Source organism: Lycium ferocissimum, chromosome 7, assembly GCF_029784015.1.
Source record: "Lycium ferocissimum isolate CSIRO_LF1 chromosome 7, AGI_CSIRO_Lferr_CH_V1, whole genome shotgun sequence".
In the NCBI taxonomy this organism is placed as follows: Eukaryota; Viridiplantae; Streptophyta; class Magnoliopsida; order Solanales; family Solanaceae; genus Lycium; species Lycium ferocissimum.
The window spans coordinates 68,441,424-68,458,888 of record NC_081348.1 but is presented as its reverse complement, the minus strand read 5'-3'; the positions used below and the strand labels follow the sequence as shown (position 1 = coordinate 68,458,888).

Below are 17,465 nucleotides of genomic sequence, written 5' to 3'. Positions count from 1 at the left end.
TTAATTTTCTGTCAAGGGACCACCTCGGTTATATATTGTGTTTTGATTTTTGTGTTGCACACTTTTGTACATGTACTCCTATGATGTTTTACTCAAGAAGATTGTATGTTACCTCATTGTTGGTGCCCATTTTTTCATCTTCATCTGCTGTAACACCATGTGGCTTTTAGCTATTAGCTGGCTTTCTTTAGGCATTCCAGACCCCTCACATCATAGTATCTTTCTCATTGTCAACTATCCTATATGCCTTTGGCTATAACTCTAAAAGCTCTATGTAATAAGTCTCTACGAGAAAGAAATTCATAAACTTGAAGAAACGAGACAACAAGCCTTGGATGATGCAGGGATTAGAGTCTTGTGGGAAAACCTAGATATCTTACTATCACTAGACCTGACATTACTAATGCCCCTGAGCTTCAATTCATTTCTCCGAATATCTAAAAACAGAAGTACTTCTCCAGCTTAATATAGTATGGAGTTGTACTTGCTTTTAAACCGCGGAAATAACAAATTGCTGTAATGGTGTCATACTTCCTGTGATGATTCGTGAGTAAGCTTCCCGATTATGTGTTTTTTGGCACTCGGAGCTATTAAGATGAACTAACTTTGTTGGTTTCCGTGTAAGTATCTATTTGCTTATGTTGGTAAATTATTTGAAGAGCCAAGCTTTATTTTATTACCTTCAGTCTGGTAGTTCTTCATTTATTAACTGGACGATTTGTTTCTTGCAACGGTCTTCTTAGTGGTCATGGACAGTGAAATATGGTTATTTGCTGCAGGTATTTGGTTCTGCAGGAGTTATCGGCAATCCTATGGGGTTTGCTAGGAGCATGGGTCTTGGCCTTAAAGATTTCTTGTCAGCTCCTGTACAAAGTGTTTTCCAGGTACCTTCTGCATTATCTACTCTTTCATCCTTCCCACTAGATGTAAAACCCGGTTCTTTCTGCAGACTCGTGCAGGGTTTATTAAAGGCGTGGCACAAGGGACCTCTAGTCTTTTGAGTAATACCGTCTATGCCTTAAGTGATGCTGCCACCCAATTCAGCAAAGCTGCGCATAAGGTACTTTTGCATCTAGCAACATTTTCAAACTCTGTATGTTATCTGAACCGCATGTTAATTCATTTCATCTTGTAGGGTATCGTGGCATTTACTTTTGATGATCAGGCTGTCAGAAATATGGAAAGGCACCAGAAGGGAATTTCATCCCATAGCAAAGGGGTGATAAATGAATTTTTAGAGGTATATTATTTTCAGTTCTTAGCTCCCATGGGCATAGCAGCCTGTTTCGCTTCCTCTTTTATTCCTTTGACTCTTCATTCCTTTAGAATACTATAGCTTCTTGAAAGTCTCATGGTATCTCATGTGTGTCAAGACGTCACCGCTAAAGAAGGATTACCGTGTATTTAGAGTAAATGTCTTGTTATTTTGATTCATCTCTTTTTTCACAATTCATACCTATGAAAGGGTTGAAAGAAGACTTGCAGGGTAGCGGAAGAGGTATTTGTCAAAAGGGATAAATGAAGTGTTAATCAAGAACACCCTGTCGAGCATTCCCACTTACTTTATGTCTTTGTTAGACGCACCAGCTAGCGTGATTGGAGAAATGGAGGTTACAAAGAATTTTTCTGGGACTCGGCCAATGGATCAAGAAAATTTCACTTAGTGTGTTGGAAATTGTTACGAGCCCAAAGAAGTTTGGGGAGTCTCGGGGTTAAAGATCTTAAGGTGTTTAATAGGGCTTTGCTAGGAAAGCGGCTTTGAGATATGGAATTGAGGAGCATGCACTTTGGAGAGAGGTGATAGCGGAAAAAATGGGGATATGTAAGAGGGGTGGAGAGTTAGAAAATTACTACTCCTTTTGGGCACGGCCTTTGGAGAAATATCTTGAAGGGGTGGGAGGAATTTAGTGGAAACATAACTTTCAAGGTAGGTATAAGGTTAGTTTTTAGGGGCACAAGTGGTGCGGGGTTAACACCTTGAGAGCCTCATATCGAAACATTCGTAGTATTTCATGCCAAAGGGAGATGACAGTCCAACAATTCGGAAGATACAAGAAGGAAATGCTCTCTGGAATCTTCAATTTATGAGAACTCCTCAAAATTGGGAGATGCAGGAATTGCAAAACTTGCTTGAGACGCTCTACAAACAAACTCCATCCTTAGAGATTCATGATTCTTGGGGATGTGAGTTAGGCAATGGTGGTTATTTCTCAGTAAAGTCTCATTACGCCAAGATGCTCACAAGAGATGAGACGGTTTTTCCCGCACAACACAGCTAGGATTCCTAGGGCACCAAGAAAGGCATGTTTCTTCGTACGCCTGGAGAGGAGCGATTTGACAACCGAGAATTTGAGGAAAAGGAGGATCACATATGTTAGTTGGTGATTTATGTGCAAAAACTTGGGAGAGGATGTGGATCACCTTCTAGGCTTCTGCTACATTGTCAGGCTGCTTCAAGGTTATGGTGGGTGATTCTGAGATGGTTTGAACTACTGTGAACTATGCCGGAGATGATAAACAACGATTTATTCAGGTGGCCTTTGAAAAGACAGAAGAGAAGGCGCAGGGCATGGGACATCTCTCCATTAGCTCTTATGTGAGTAGTATGGAGAGGGAAATAAAAGAGGTTTTGAGGGAATTGAACACGATTTTGTACATTTGAAGAATAGCATTTTATCCTTTATGTAGTTTTGGTGCATTCATGAGATCCCCTATTTGTACGGATGAATGTGTGTCCATGGTAGAGAGCCATCTAATTTTGTAGGTTCTCTCTTTTGGGTATACTACTTGTATACAGGAGTTTTCCCCTTTTATTAATGAAATGTTCCTTACGTGATCTAAGAAAGCAATTGATACCTATTCTTGATTTGCAGGGTTTGACTGGTCTATTGCAGTCACCTATTAAAGGGGCAGAGAGACATGGCCTTCCAGGAGTTCTCTCAGGTATCAAGTTTATCCATGCTACTCTTCTGGTCACTATTGCATGAAAATTGAACCTCCTGGGAAGTGAATTCTACGAATTTAGACTATTGTTAGCTTCAAGCGCTCAATTGGAACATTTTGCATGGGTGTGGATAATATATATCTTCTTGCAGGCATAGCTCTTGGAGTGACAGGACTTGTGGCAAGACCAGCAGCCAGTATACTCGATATCACCGGCAAAACTGCACAAAGCATCAGAAATCGGAGCAAACTTCATAATCGGGGATCTCATCGCTTTAGGGTCCGATTGCCAAGGCATTTAAGTAGAGAACTTCCTATACGGCCTTACTCTTGGGAAGAAGCAATTGGAGTATCTGTACTTAGAGAGTCTGAAGACCATGTTAAGCTCATAGACGAAATATTAGTAATCTGTAAAGCTCTTAGACATGAAGGGAAGTTTGTTGTCCTCACTGAGAGGCTTATATTAATTGTCTCCTGCTCCAGTATAGTAAAATACAGAATGCCAGAGTTTCAAGGAGTGCCTGCTAACCCAGAGTGGTTGGTAGAAACCGAAATCGGGATGGATAGTGTAATTCATGCTGATAACGACAACGATGAGGTGCATATTGTGGGAAGTAGCTCAGATGCATTGTTAAGGCAGAACCAAATTTCACATAAAAGAAGCTGGGGAACTAGAGGAAAGAAATGGAACAACAATCCTCGCACATCGCTTCCGCTACTCCAGACCAATTTGGTTTTTGTATCGAAAGATGAGGCAGAGGACTTCCTGCAGGTGCTTCTATCTACAATTGACAAGGCAAAAGAGCGAGGTCGGAGCTCTGTGCATCTTCTTCATCAAAGTAATCTCAGGCAACCATAGAAAGATGTTAAGGATCCAAGTAATTTTCCTTCTGTACATTGTACATTATGTACATAATCTACTTTATCCATCTTCTGTTGATTTATGTTCATAACTGTTCAAATAGTGTAGGACTTCCATTCTTTAACAAAAGTTCTTCCAAGTTCATTTGTCTCTTATACTCTATTCTCATACTAGTTACATGAGGTCCGTGCTAAGCCTCAGCCCAAACTTAAGATAGAAAAGTAGTATTATTTGTATATTTCTTACTGCATAATTAATATAGTCCAATGACACATTAAACATGTATGTTTATAAGGCTTCATAATCATAAAAATTCCTTAGGACTCATTTGGCTGTAAAAATTATTCACTTTTTTTCGGAATAACTTTTCATTTTATTTGAAAATTAGTCTTTGGCCATGAAAATTACAAATCCAACTTGAAGTTGTACTTAAAATTGGAAAACGGCTTATAACTTGTTTTCCAATTAACTTTTCATTTTTGAAGTTATATTTAAGTACATTCAGCGATGAACGTTATTCCAACTATTCTTTGCAAAAAACATAATCAAACACAACTTCATCTTCAACTCCAACTCCATAAATTCGAAATAGAGAGTGAAAAATATTTAGAGTCTATTGCGGAACGCCTACTTAGTCACCTAATTAGATAATTTTTAAATAAAAAGTTATTTGTGAGGAAGAAAGTTTGACAAGAGAATTATCAAATATCAAAGGGACATAGGTGTCTCGACATTATGTAAAGTATCATAATTTAAATTATATAAAATAATTACCACTCGGGGAAAATCCTAAATTGAAAAATGTTGACATTTTTATGAATTTGTGAGCATAGAATTTCTATATTTATAGATGGAAATAGATTATTTTAGTACTTATTAATTTTTAATTTCACTCATGATATTTCCTGTGGCAAATGTTTATGATAGTTAAATGTGGTGATTTGAGCTTAATTTTAGACGAAATTAAGGAAAATAAATAAAATTTATTAAATGGACCTCAAGAATTAATTTAGTTCTTCATATGTAGTTTATGCTTACACATGTTCATTTTCAGTTAAAATTGCAATTTATAGTAATTTTCTATAATTTAATAATTAGCTTTTAATGTAAAATATTAATTTGATCTAATTCAATTTAGCTTCACTGTTTAGTCAGAAAAGTGCCACATAAATTGAAAAGGAAGGAGAGTAACTATATTAATAAGATCTAATAAATGTTCCAATTGGAAACGAAAATGTGGCTCCAAAGTTGTTGAAACTTTACCAATATATATGATGATGAATAATGAAAAGGCTAATCTAATATTTCTCCAATTCATATAAGATGATGTTTTTAGCTCAGGCACTACCCCTAAAAGTATGAAATGTTTTTACTAAATTACCCTTAACTAAATAGTAACAATTTAATAATGAAATTTTTAGTTATATAAAAATTCATTTATCTAAAAATAATGGTAAATTTGAAAGAAAAAAAAAACTATTAAAACCTTCTTGATTATATAAAAAATCATTTATATTGGACTAAATATAAAAGATGAAAGTACCATATATATGAAAGGGAGGGACTAAGAGGCAAAAAAAATTGTAAAAAGATACAATACTACAATGTATATACATTGCGGTAAAGCGGAATAGATAAAAACATGAACGATCGAGACATAGTAGAATTAGGACTTAAGGTTAAGTCATAAATATTTAGCATTGATTCTCCATTAGATTTCAAATGGATTTGGAAAATCAGCGATCTTAACAAAGTTAAGTTCTTTTTTTGGATGGCCTCTCATAACAGGTTGCCTACTACACAGCTCTAATTACCCGCCCTGCCTAGGTAGCCATGGAATTCTGGAAAAAATCTTAACTATGTACCTACACATTTTAATCCAAATCTTTACAAAAACAACCGGTCACAGATGGATAAAACAGGAATATAATCTGAATATGTCCGTCCATCGCTTCTTGTCGTGGCAGGACCTCTTTCCGTTTGCAATCTGGCGGCTGTGGATTAACAGGAATAATACGCTCTTTAAAAAAGGAGGTCCAAATTGTCTTGCATTAGTAATAAAAAAATAAAAAAATAAAAATGTTTGTAGTAAAGCCATTGAATGAAGTACTAACAAACAATAGAAAACAAAAGATTACTCAATTTGCTACAGAAAATGGAGACCACTGGATGAATGTACTTATAAACTCAACAGAAATGGAGCACGTAAGAGCAACCCAAGTCCAGGAGGAATCGATGGAGTAATCAGAGACAAACAAGAACAAACATCTATGCTGAAATCATGGCATTAAAAACGGGTTTGGAAATTGCTACAAGAAGGAAATTAATCCCAATAAAAGCTGAAATGGATTGCAAAGAAATCATCAACATGCTGACACTAACAATCTTTATTCAAAAATTATTGAACATTGCAGGTTGCTGATAACTAAAGTGAGATGCCCAGAAAGAAAGCATACCTTAACAAGGTGGCAGATGATCTAGCCCAAGCATGGAAGCAACCTGGATGTTTTTGAGAACTTGATATTATATGATGAACCCCCTGGTTTTGCTTTGTCTTCATTTGAAAATGATTGTCCAGGTAACAGGTATCCTAGACAAATCAAGCTATGTAATCAATTGCTCTAGCATTAATAAAAATTAGTCCTTTTTCGACCCAAATAAAAAGGAAAGAGCTAGAACAAGATTGATCATTGACAACAGAAAGGATGATCAGTTCTCCTCATTAGCGATCCAGGTATCTTGCAGATGACAGGAAATAGGTGTGTTCTATAAAGGAGAGGCACATAATAGCAGACGAGGAGGTGGTTTGCAAAAAGAGCCTTTTTGAGTTGTATCTTGTTTTCCAGGCTCCATGCTCCCTTTTGCAAGATGCTAAGTCAATATTGATGGCACATCATGGATTGGATGGCCTTTACTGTTTCTTTCCATTATCCTCCGAGCAAGAGAAACTTGCTTCCCAACGGCAAATATGAATGCCTTTCCTTTTCCTCCAGCACCCCTGGCAGTTCTTCCAACACGACGTACATATTCACTAGGGTCACGAGGATAATCAAAGAGGACTACATGGTCTACACCTTCAAAGTCAATACCTCGGGATGCTCTGCAACGTTATTTAGAAGTCATCAGTTCACATCTCTTGTCCCTTCTTCTTGTTGATTAGTGAGGAAATCACCTTAAGCGCGTCATCCAACTGACAAAAAAAATAACTATCTGAAAAAAGGAATTTGCTACAGCATACCTGTCGGTGCACACCAAGAACAAAGAAATGTTCTCCTTCTTTGAGCTTCGAAACTCCTTCATGTTCGCAAGTCTGCTTTCTTGGTCTAGTGCAGCATGGAACGGTAAAATTTTTATGGAATATCCTTTCCTATCAAAGCGCTTTAATGCATTCTCAACTTTTCTGCAGCTATCAATCTGCATATGCATGCAGGATCTAATTTGGAATGAGAATTTTCATATGTGCGACCCAAGAGCAATAAACATACTTGCAGAAGGAACTAAATCTTTTTCACCTTGTTACAGAAGACAATTGTTTTTGGAACTGGGCTACTCTCCACCAGCTGAAGTAGGGCATTCTTCTTGTTGAGAAAAGCTGTGTCCGGGCTTTTTTCAGCTGTTTCATCTCCACTGCAATCTACAAGGACCTGGTAGTGCAAAAGAAAAGACAGCATCAGTTCCATAGTTATGAAGTCATGACATGACTTTATGCCCAGATTGGTGTTTTGATGTGTATCAATGGAAGAAGCCTCTCGCCATTTGAATAGAAGATAGTGAGGCTATCTCGGTAAAACGACGAAAGAGTTGAGGCACTATGACGCAAGAAGGACAAGACACAAAATAAGGACAGTAGTTTGTTAGATGAGTCTGACAACTAATGAACTAAATGATGTCTACTGAAGAGCGAAAGGCACTGACTGGATGGCAAAGCCTTTAGAGTGCCCCTGACCGGACGGAAGGAAATATATTTATAAATCTTGTCTAGCTACAGAGGAAGGAGAGAAGAGACTTTAAGTAACCATCAAACTAAACAAAGACTTCTAGGAGGAGTCCTATACATTCACGCTATCACATAATACGTCATTAAGCATGGCAGCCGTATGAAGCAGCTAAAATTGACTTATATTCTGGTTGTCAAATGATAAATAGTGCTTCAGCATAAAATAGACAGAAAGGGAAATCGCCCATTGTTGTTTGTGGCATATGTTAGACTAGTTCTCTTCAAGAAAAGCTACTATTTTTTCGGGCAGGTATCTATTACTTACAGTAGCATGACCTGCTCTCTAATTTCTGTAGTTTTCTTGTTTCCATTTGAACTTTTTGTAATTATGACATCCATAAATTTGTATCTAAAACAGTTTATCCGTCACTACTTGTACACTTCCATATTGATATTCTTTTTCTCTTAGCATGGGGACAAAATTGTGAAAAATCAATATTACTAGGATATGGACTGAGAAACAATCAGCTCCATAGAATGTAGGTTGCAATAAGATTGTTACCATAGTATGAACAAAGAAAATGATATATTTTAATTGCCTAAACACAAATATCAGAAGGTATCAAAGACGAAGATAAGTATATCGGTAGGAGTGATGGTTGGGTAGGAGTGATAGTAAATCTAACTTATCAAAAAGCAAAAGGTATTAGAATTGTCTAAAATTTCTAACGCTTGACCATCATGGACTACACAGTCAAGTCTTATGCAAATCCAGTTAGGGAAGAGAAGTGTTGGCACTAGATATCTATTGATAACAAGGTATTTCAAGAAATGCAATGTATCCACTCAATAACTTGGATAATGAAAGTCAAAGTGCAAAGCATTCTTTTTCATCCACAACGAAGATAATCGTGAGAAGAACTACATGACAAACCATCCAACATCACTCATGTTTTGTTGATTCTTCGACATCGGTTGTGGATGGGTGTTTGGACTCCTTATATGGACTTGGACAATCCTCCCCTCATGAGCTAGCTTTTGAGGTTGAGTTAGGCCCAAGCTCCATTTCTTTACATGCTATCAGAGTCAGACCCATCCTAATTCATTGTTTACCCAATGTTGGGCACCCATCTTCTATTGTCCACGCTCCAGATGTCCAGTCTTGGGCGTGCGGGGGTGTTGATTTTCCCACATCGGTTGTGGATGAGTGTTTGAACTCCTTATTTGGACTAGGGCAATCCTCCCCTCATGAGCTAGCTTTTGGGGTTGAGTTAGGCCCAAGACCCATTTCTTTACATGTTTAATTTTCTCTCTTTTTCCTTTACTTCTTTTTTTTTTTTTTTTTTTTTTTTTTTTTTGGGTTATTGGCATAGGGTGCCAGAATACAAACCACCTAAACTTCCATTTCCAAGTAGTTACTTCCGTTTGTGTACTGCTGGACCTCTGAGATTCAATCATAAACTACTCTGTCTCAGTTGTATGAAACACCTCCACCCCCCACCACCACTCCCTAAAGTAATAAAGTAAAGAAGGGCTCTTTGGGTCAAACTTTCTTCCTATCGTACACGACAAACAAAAAAACAGAAATGGATACTTCTTTCATTCCAATATAGGAGTGTAACTAGAAAAAAAAACTATAGAAGAGAATCATTGGTTTATCATGAACTGTTCTTACGATGATGAAATGTTGATAAAATAATTGATCACATCAACAGACTTTTACTTGTCTCTTTTTCATACACAGGAATAACAGGGGTAGTGCTCTCTGTTAGCATATGAGGTTAATCATTTATATGGAAATCAATATCTCACTTGAATAAGGCAAGAGGAAGCCCTGGAAGTAAGCGTATTAAACATAATTTACTTTGACCAAGGCAATCAAACCAGAAATTACGATTAAACATATCCTACAGCTGAAACAAGAACATTTATTTCAACTTTTCCTAGGAATCCAGAGGATCTCAATTTATAGCTGGAAATGTAAACCCTTTTAAAGGTGCTCTTATTAGCAAACATATACAAAATATTAGGGCGCAGCTTTGACAAGAGAATAAGGCAACAACCAGAAACTAATTTGCCTTTAAGTAAATTTGTACCGTTTTATAGGAGTAAAATAAGAAATACCTCTTCCAAGCCAGGGCTTGTACGGTGCATACCAGGACCAGTCACTAGTTCGCAATCAGGAAAACTTTCTACCAACTTGTTGTATATGTCCATGGGCAAAGTTGCAGTCACAAATAGATATTGTGTGGTGACAGGTGATGAATTAATTAAACATTGAAATGCAGTCTCAAAATCCTCATCATTAAAGAGGATGTCAACCTCATCCAGCACAGCACTGAACAAAGATAAACATGAAAACTATATAAGCAACTGATATATCATATTCTCAGTTTCTGGTAAAGAAGTATATCAATTTAGAAAAAGGACATGTAAAAGCACCTAAGTGTGTTGCTTAGAGGTTAATGAAGCTAGATTGAACCACGAGGCCAGGATGCAAATCCCACCAAAGGAAAAACACTAATAAGTGATTTCTTTCCATCTGTCTAACCTTTGGTAGACAGAGTTACCAAGTATTATTCAAAAAACGCATGAAGATTAAGAAAGAGGGGCGGGTGCAATTTTTTTTTGGGGGGAATAAGTAAATTTAGTAAATTAAAGGGCATCTACAATTATTAAACATCATGTAGCAACCATATAGGTGGCAGCTTCTCCTCATCACCAAAACAGAAAAGGAAAAAGAAAAAGCGAGAGATTCTTTAACTTCATTAATCTTTCTTCCACCATTACTTTTCTAGATAAAGGAACTTTTCACATCCCTGTGTATTCATTTTGATCTATCACATGTTATTCACTTTCTTACTTTATCTAGTGGCACATAGCATAACTATTGATGTGATCGATTGCACTCTTACTTTAGCATCTCCATTGCGATATGAAATTTTCATAACAGTTACTGAATTAACTAAAGGATAAGGAACTACTATTATGAAAGAAACACTCAAATATGATAGCCGTTGGTGAATGGTGTTCTAAGTTGCTCAGACTCGGGTGCGGATATCCGATACGGGTACGGATCCAAGTGTCGGATTTGGCTAAATCTAAATTTTAAGATTCGAGGGTGCGGATCCAGGTATGGATACGGGTGCGGGAATTCGGCTAAGAAAATTCAAAATTATAAAAATAGTGCTATAAAGAACACGAACCCTTGAATTCTTGGTTTCTCTTTGTTTGGCCTGAATCATGAAGCAACGAATATAAGACAAAAGGACAATAATATTGAAGGTAAGCCATTTCCCATGTCTTAAATCTGTTTTATCTTTCATTTTGAGAAATCAAAATCTCAATTCTCCCCCCAAATTTGTCCATGGACTCCGGTCAAAGTATCCAAAGTTGGTTGACCGTATCCGAGACGTATCCCGCACCCGCACCCATCCGTCTCGAGACGGGTGCAGCATCAAAAACGAAGAGTCCGCGCAACTTAGGTGGTAATTGTACAGTTTTATTTGATTTTAGACTACTACTTTTAAGCCAAAGTTCATCAGACCTTGCATAATAAATAAGACAGTAAATATATCCACAATGTCAACATCTCTTCCTCCTGCTACCCCAGTAAAAGTGAGAATTGGACAATTGTATTAAACACCTTAAAATGCAAGAAACTGAAAAACAGCTTTAACAACTCAAGAAAATGTAATACTACTTGAGGCTAGTTAAAGAGTTTTGACTATTCAAGGAAAATGTTAATACCACTTGAGGTTAGTTAACTGCAAGTAACCCTCTTTGATAAGAAACATAAACCGACCAGGAGTTGCTATAAGAACGTCTAACTCCTGTCTTAGGTTCTCCAGTTGAGTTCTCTGGCGAAAACCACCGGTAACAACCATCGAACGGAATGGAACACCAGATTTTGAAAATGAACGGCATGTATTTAAAACCTGTAAAAGTTGCAACAGCAGAGTAAGTTTTTTTTTTTTTTTGTCATTTTGACAAGTGAAATACAGCTAAGCAATGAAAGGTTTTACATATTAAAAAACACAATTCAAATGTCAGCATAGTCGATGCAATAGATTGTATGATGAGGCTTTGAACTAGAAAAATAAGATTTAACTAATGAGGGAAAGTGAAAGAACAAGCATGTGAAACAAGCAACTCACCCTTGGAACTTGGAAGAGAGATTCAAAGAAACCAAAAAATGTCAAACTACAAACAGAAGATCCTTTCATCATGCAAAAAATCAGTAAGGCTAAGCCAAACAGGGTACAAGTTGGTTGAGATAAAACATCCTCCGAAATTCCTAGCTTCACATTTTAGGAAAAGAGGGACTCTGATGTCAAAATCATCAATTCTTGTTCAAAATTTAAATTCCAAGTATATAGATCTCTCAAGCAATTTGAACTGGCAGGAGAAAGTAATTGGGGGTGATAAAGCATGACGAATATTATAACCCTTCGCAATTTTGATAATCTCATGTGCTTTTTCCTCAAAAAAAATAGACTTACAATCAATACATACTCTAAGTTTACAAAAATCATTGTCAAGAACTACTACTTTAGACCAGTAACTGGAGCCGAAAGAGTTAAAGATTTAACTATAATGTTAAAGATTTAACTATAATAAGAATGAGAAGGAAGAGAAAGGTGAACAAATGACCTTGGTGTTTCCTTTAGAGAAGATAAAAGTATATCATGACACTGGTCTATTTGAATCTAAGGAAGGAATAGCACCTGTTTAGGTTTTTTACCTATGGTTTTCATACATTTCAAGATTCAGATGCTAACAAAAAATAATTAGCCCATGCGTTATTACATAATAGCCATAATAGCAAATTGTACTTTTCCTGTACAGATGGTGGAAAAGCAGCAAATGTTTTATATTGAAGATACACCACGAAAATTATGAAAATATAGCATGGGACCCTTGGCTGGGAAATCAGTGCAAAATATATTCTATCGCAGTTCTCCACGTCTTTGATGATTTAGGTGAAGCTGGAGTATATAGCAGCCGTAATGCTATCTGCTGGTAATTGACAATGCTTCTTTTTATCTCTATTTTTTCTTTTTCTCAGTTTGGTTGGCGGAGGATTGGGGGGGATAAGTGGCAAATGTTCCATTAGTGAAAGAGGAAATTTGACAAACCTGAGAAGCCAATTCAGCTGTTGGTGCCAAAATTACAACGCTAGGACTTTGAGATGACGGTTTGCTAAGTCCTTGAAGTTCTTCTTGCCTAAGACGTTGAATAAGTGGTAGTAGATAAGCCAAAGTCTTTCCAGATCCACTTTGATCAGATATTATGCAGCTCTTTCCAGCAATGATGGGTCCAAATGTCATAGACTGCAAGTAGAAGAAGCATCAACAGAGATTTCTCAAAAAAATACATGGGAAAGCCATCTAAAAACAAATGACAAATTGCCGACACGAAAAAATAATTAAAGCTGGAATTGCTGGATCGTGTTTTGACGGAAATGAAGCTTCAGGAATCATTATATGAAATCAAGAATAGCGTGAAAACATGCAGAAGAAGTATTTTAAAAGCAGGCTATTCAAAGGCCACATACTAGTTCATTGAAGCAGAGGTAAAGATACCAAGATAGATATATTTATGAGGCAGTAACCTGTAAACCTCTGTAGCACTTTCTTAGTGCTTTTGTTCATCTATAATACCTTACCATTATCAAAAATACATTGATGATGCAGTTCATACTATCATCTCCACGAGATTGATGGTATGTTAACCGCTATTATGCATCAGAACTGCAGCAAAGCAATGAGGTAGTCTGGAGCATTGACCGTTCAATGCTAGAAATCTATGTTGCTCGACTCTCCAAAAATGTTGTCTAAGCCTCAAAATTGCACGACCTTTGGAGAATCTGATGCGCAGCATTTTTGAAGAGTCCAAGCAACATAGCTGGAAATAAAGTAAATTATTTACCTGAATATGTGAAGGGCGCACAAAATGCTGATTCTTTAAGGATTCAATCATATAGTCACTGCATCCCATATCCTGAAAGGATTTTCTACTAAAGAAATTGTTCCTATCATCAAAGTTTCGCCTTTCTCTAGAAATTTCTTCCCCATTAGGTCTGTAATGATTTGATCCCCCACCGCCCCATCCACGCAAGGAAGAAGCAGAAGCTTTTGATCCAGGAGCAACTAATCTTGCAGATTTTGCATCAAAATCACTGCGATAGCCTTCATCTTCCATTCTGATTGCTTTTTGGAAAAAATTTCTGGATTCTAGCTGTTGAACTTTGGCCAGACCTCGAGGAACACTAAGCGTTTGTTGCTCCTTTAACTGATCAGGTTCACTATATGAACTGATTGATGATTGGGCAGAGGTATCTCTAACATTTTGTTCGTCGTGATCAATAACATCACGCTCTTTGTTTTTTGTGTAGCTTTTTCTTACTAGATCTCTCATTCTTCGGAATTTCAGTCTGCCAAAGTTCCCTGCTGATCCCCCATTAGAAGCTGCAGAACCGTAACATAGAACTTCTCAAGGAAAACCATAGGAAAAAATTGCCAAACACATTCACATATTTATTACAGGATATATATATATATATATATAAGTTACAATCTTAAGAAAGTGAATTCGGTACTTCACTCTATAGTAGGATAGGTAATTGGAGTAAACAAATAAACAGAAAAAGTTTGTTGCATATACTCTGAAAACAGCACCATACATTCCTTTCCTCTATACTGTACAGCTCATTTAGGAAATTATAAACCAAATACACTAAATACTTGTAAGCTTCAGATTCATGTAACATCATATACCAACAAAATTCTCCACCAGTAGAAAACAGACTGAAACGAATAAAAGAACCCATCTTTTCTTTTTTTTTTCTTCTATCAATACCGGATAGCTCATCTTGGCTAGTATACAAAACATTTCACAAGAAAAAACCAATTCTGAGATCCAATTAGCATTATATACCCAAATAATTCTCCATTGATTTTATATTTTGACTTCTTTTCTAAAAAAAAAAAAATAATAAATAAAAAATAAAAAAAACCTTTCTTCTTCTAAGTTGAATAGTTCATTTTGGATAGCACAATTCAAAAGTTAGCACAACCTGATATCCAAGCTCGTGCTTCAATTAACATTTAGGGGTCGTTTGGTCTGAAGACAAGTTATGCTGGGATTAGTTATCCTGGTATTATTTCCTATTGACTGTTTGGCTTGTTGTATTAAAAATAACATGCATTGCACAATTTCTAAAAAGAAGTTGTTTGTTTACGAAAACAGCCTCCACCTTATTTAGTAGAAAAAGGGTTTGAGGTACGTCATGGGTATTTTTGTCATCTTTACTGTTTTATCCAGGATAACTAATGGTGATACTATTATTCCACCAACTTATGCTGGTACTATTTCTACTGCTGGTATAACTTATCCCGGGATTAAAAACCAAACAAAGGGATAAGGGATAAGGCAGTACAAATTATGCTTGTCCAGCATAGCAAAGGACCCCTTAATACCTGCATTAGTAATAAAGTAAGATATCGCCTAAATATGTTAGTCCATTAAAGCAGGAAAAACAAAGATTGGAGGAGAGTAGACCTTGATTGGTGTGAGTTTGAGGTTTGTTGTTGTTGGGAGACCAAGAGAGAACATGCTTGGAAGGGATAGAAGAGTCATCATCTTCAGCACCACCCCAAACAATGAATTTGTCTCCAGTTTCTTCGTCTATGAGCTGGTATGCCCCGGGTGTATCCATAGGGACACGAGTGTAACCAGCTTTAGTCACCCTTTTGCAATGACTACTTGCAATGTTTCTGTACTGAAGAATATTCCCATTTGAGTTCTCGAACTTGAAACGTGCCACTAGTGCTGGTGCAGCAAGCATTGTGGGGGTCTATCCTGAATTTGGACCAATTTCGGGAGCTGCTAATTCCTTCAGCAATACGCCGGTTTGACAGGATGAATCTTCTTTGTGGATAATAATTGCAACTTCATATTTAGCGCTATTATAAAGGGAAAGGGTCAAATTTACTCTCTACATCAAATTTACTCTCTCCGTCAAAGGTCAAAGGTCTTCGGATCAAATTTAGGATCAAATTTATCCTTTAAATTGACTTATAATTTAAATTTACCCTCTCTCACAGTTTTGGGATCAAATTTGGGATCAAATTTCCCTTCCCATTTTAGGATACTTGATAAATTTGCCCTTATATGGATGGAAGTTTAATTGAATAAAACAAGGCTAACCATAGTTTATATAAAAAATTATCCATAAATATATTAAAATACTTTCTCTCTCTTCAATATTCCAGTCTCCCAATCCCAATAAAAAAGTGCCCTTTAACAAAATATAGCTCCAATCAATAAGTTCATATAAGATAGAAGAAAATTTGGAAAATATCACCAATTAAATAATGGGTCTATAAAAAAAAAATTAAGTAGCAAAAACTATGTTTAATCGGATTAGAGAGAACAGAGAGAAAGTCTTAATATATTTATGGTCGTATTAAACATTTGTTGTTTTATTCAATTAAATCTTAGTCATTAATTTTAACCCATGCCAGAATTTTTCTTACATGCCTCTTATTTTATGCATTACGTGTGTACCTCGAACTCCACAACACGATTAAAACTTCGAATTTTCACATTACTACATGTGCCTTAGCGTCCCCCGATATTAGCTCCATCGAAGTTCAAAGATAGAATTTTGGGATTGAGAGAACAACGTTAAAAAACATTGGGTTTGGGAATTTTTCTTACATGCCTCTTATTTTATGCATTACTTGTACCTCAATGCGAATAAAACTTCGATTTTCACATTACCGTCGTGGCTAATTTTTTTGTGTTGAGAATGGAGTTCTTTGCTTATGTGGATCCGTCGTGGGCTAATTTTTTTGTGTTGTGGAGTTCAAGTCAGACTTTCATCCATATAAGGGCAAATTTATCAAGTGTCCTATTGGGGAGGGCAAATTTGATCCCAAACTTCGACGAAGACTGCAAATTTGATCCCAAACTTTGACAGAGGGCAAATTTAAATTACAAGCCATACTTGGAGGGCAAATTTGATCCCAAACTTTGATGAAAAGGGTAAATTTGATCCCAAACTTTAACGGAGGGCAAATTTAAACTATAAACTATACTTGGAGGGTAAATTTGACCATTTTCCCTATTATAGAAGTATCGAAAAGGCTCGTGAATACGCCTAACCTATTGAAAAAAACTCATAAATATGCTCTTCCACCTTCGAGTCTAAAATACCCTTTCATCCACCTTTTAGGTCCAAAAATTTAGCTCAAATATACCCCTTAAACTAACAGGTTAAATTTAACTCTTTTAAAAAGCCACATGATATTTTGTAATTAGTCACACGTTTTTACATTTTAATTTCATAAAACCCACCCAATTTTTAATAACAGGAGCTTAAGGTGATTATGAAACCCTTACGAGATTAAGAAAAGTATTAGATAGCTTAAGGTGCATACTATAAGATTTCGAGTCATACGAATATGTGAAGTTTAGTTTGTTGAAGGAAGTGAAATGTAAGTCGTGTTCGAAAGGTTTCTGCTATAATTGAGCTAATATTTATTTAGAAATATATTGAGGGGCTGCTATAGGGCTTATTGTATGGTTAATGAAGTGTTATATAAGTGCCAAGAAGGTTCCACGAGGATTGGAAGTCAAACGAGTCGACGAGAATGAAATTCGAAAATTTCGAGTTGTACGGCCATTTGTACGGACCGTATATATTATACAGCCCGT

General features: G+C 36.4%; 2 protein-coding genes across 10 annotated transcripts in view; one reads left to right on the top strand and one right to left on the bottom strand.

Moving 5' to 3' along the window:
- Positions 1-3,947, top strand: part of LOC132061855 (uncharacterized) — a 78,995-nt gene extending 75,048 nt beyond the window's left edge. For all 7 annotated transcript variants that reach the window (XM_059454523.1, XM_059454522.1, XM_059454521.1 and 4 more), the window contains 5 exons: positions 780-884; positions 950-1,060; positions 1,136-1,240; positions 2,874-2,943; positions 3,096-3,947. In XM_059454523.1, coding sequence (XP_059310506.1) covers positions 780-884; positions 950-1,060; positions 1,136-1,240; positions 2,874-2,943; positions 3,096-3,802 — 1,098 coding nt within the window. In that variant the 3' untranslated portion in view covers positions 3,803-3,947. The remainder of the gene's footprint in view (positions 1-779; positions 885-949; positions 1,061-1,135; positions 1,241-2,873; positions 2,944-3,095) is intronic.
- A 1,551-nt stretch (positions 3,948-5,498) lies between these two features.
- On the bottom strand, positions 5,499-15,626 carry LOC132061854 (DEAD-box ATP-dependent RNA helicase 50). 3 transcript variants are annotated; one of them, XM_059454518.1, is made up of 10 exons: positions 15,306-15,626; positions 13,674-14,212; positions 12,881-13,075; positions 11,493-11,680; positions 9,867-10,080; positions 7,318-7,449; positions 7,044-7,219; positions 6,721-6,905; positions 6,262-6,395; positions 5,499-5,799 (listed from the first exon to the last, which is right to left on the bottom strand). In XM_059454518.1, exons 1-9 carry the CDS (start codon positions 15,589-15,591, stop codon positions 6,283-6,285), a joined length of 2,028 nt encoding a protein of 675 aa, XP_059310501.1. In that variant the 5' UTR covers positions 15,592-15,626; the 3' UTR covers positions 5,499-5,799; positions 6,262-6,282. The 3 variants fall into 3 exon arrangements, 2 of the variants coding, with proteins under 2 accessions (XP_059310501.1, XP_059310502.1); XR_009416174.1 differs by lacking the exon at positions 6,721-6,905; XM_059454519.1 differs by lacking the exons at positions 5,499-5,799; positions 6,262-6,395 and having other exon boundaries at positions 6,475-6,905; positions 15,306-15,625.
- Between the last annotated feature and the right edge of the window lie 1,839 nt (positions 15,627-17,465).

Bases quoted from the DNA above. Each gene is read 5' to 3' on its own strand.
- LOC132061854 (XM_059454518.1), bottom strand. From the start codon at position 15,591: ATGCTTGCTGCACCAGCACTAGTGGCACGTTTCAAGTTCGAGAACTCA. The intron at 14,213-15,305 runs GTCTACTCTCCT...ACGGTTCTGCAG, and splicing joins TCAAACTCACACCAATCAAG to CTTCTAATGGGGGATCAGCA. The intron at 10,081-11,492 runs GTATTAACATTT...ATCTTTGTTCAG, and splicing joins CAGTTAACTAACCTCAAGTG to TGCTGTGCTGGATGAGGTTG.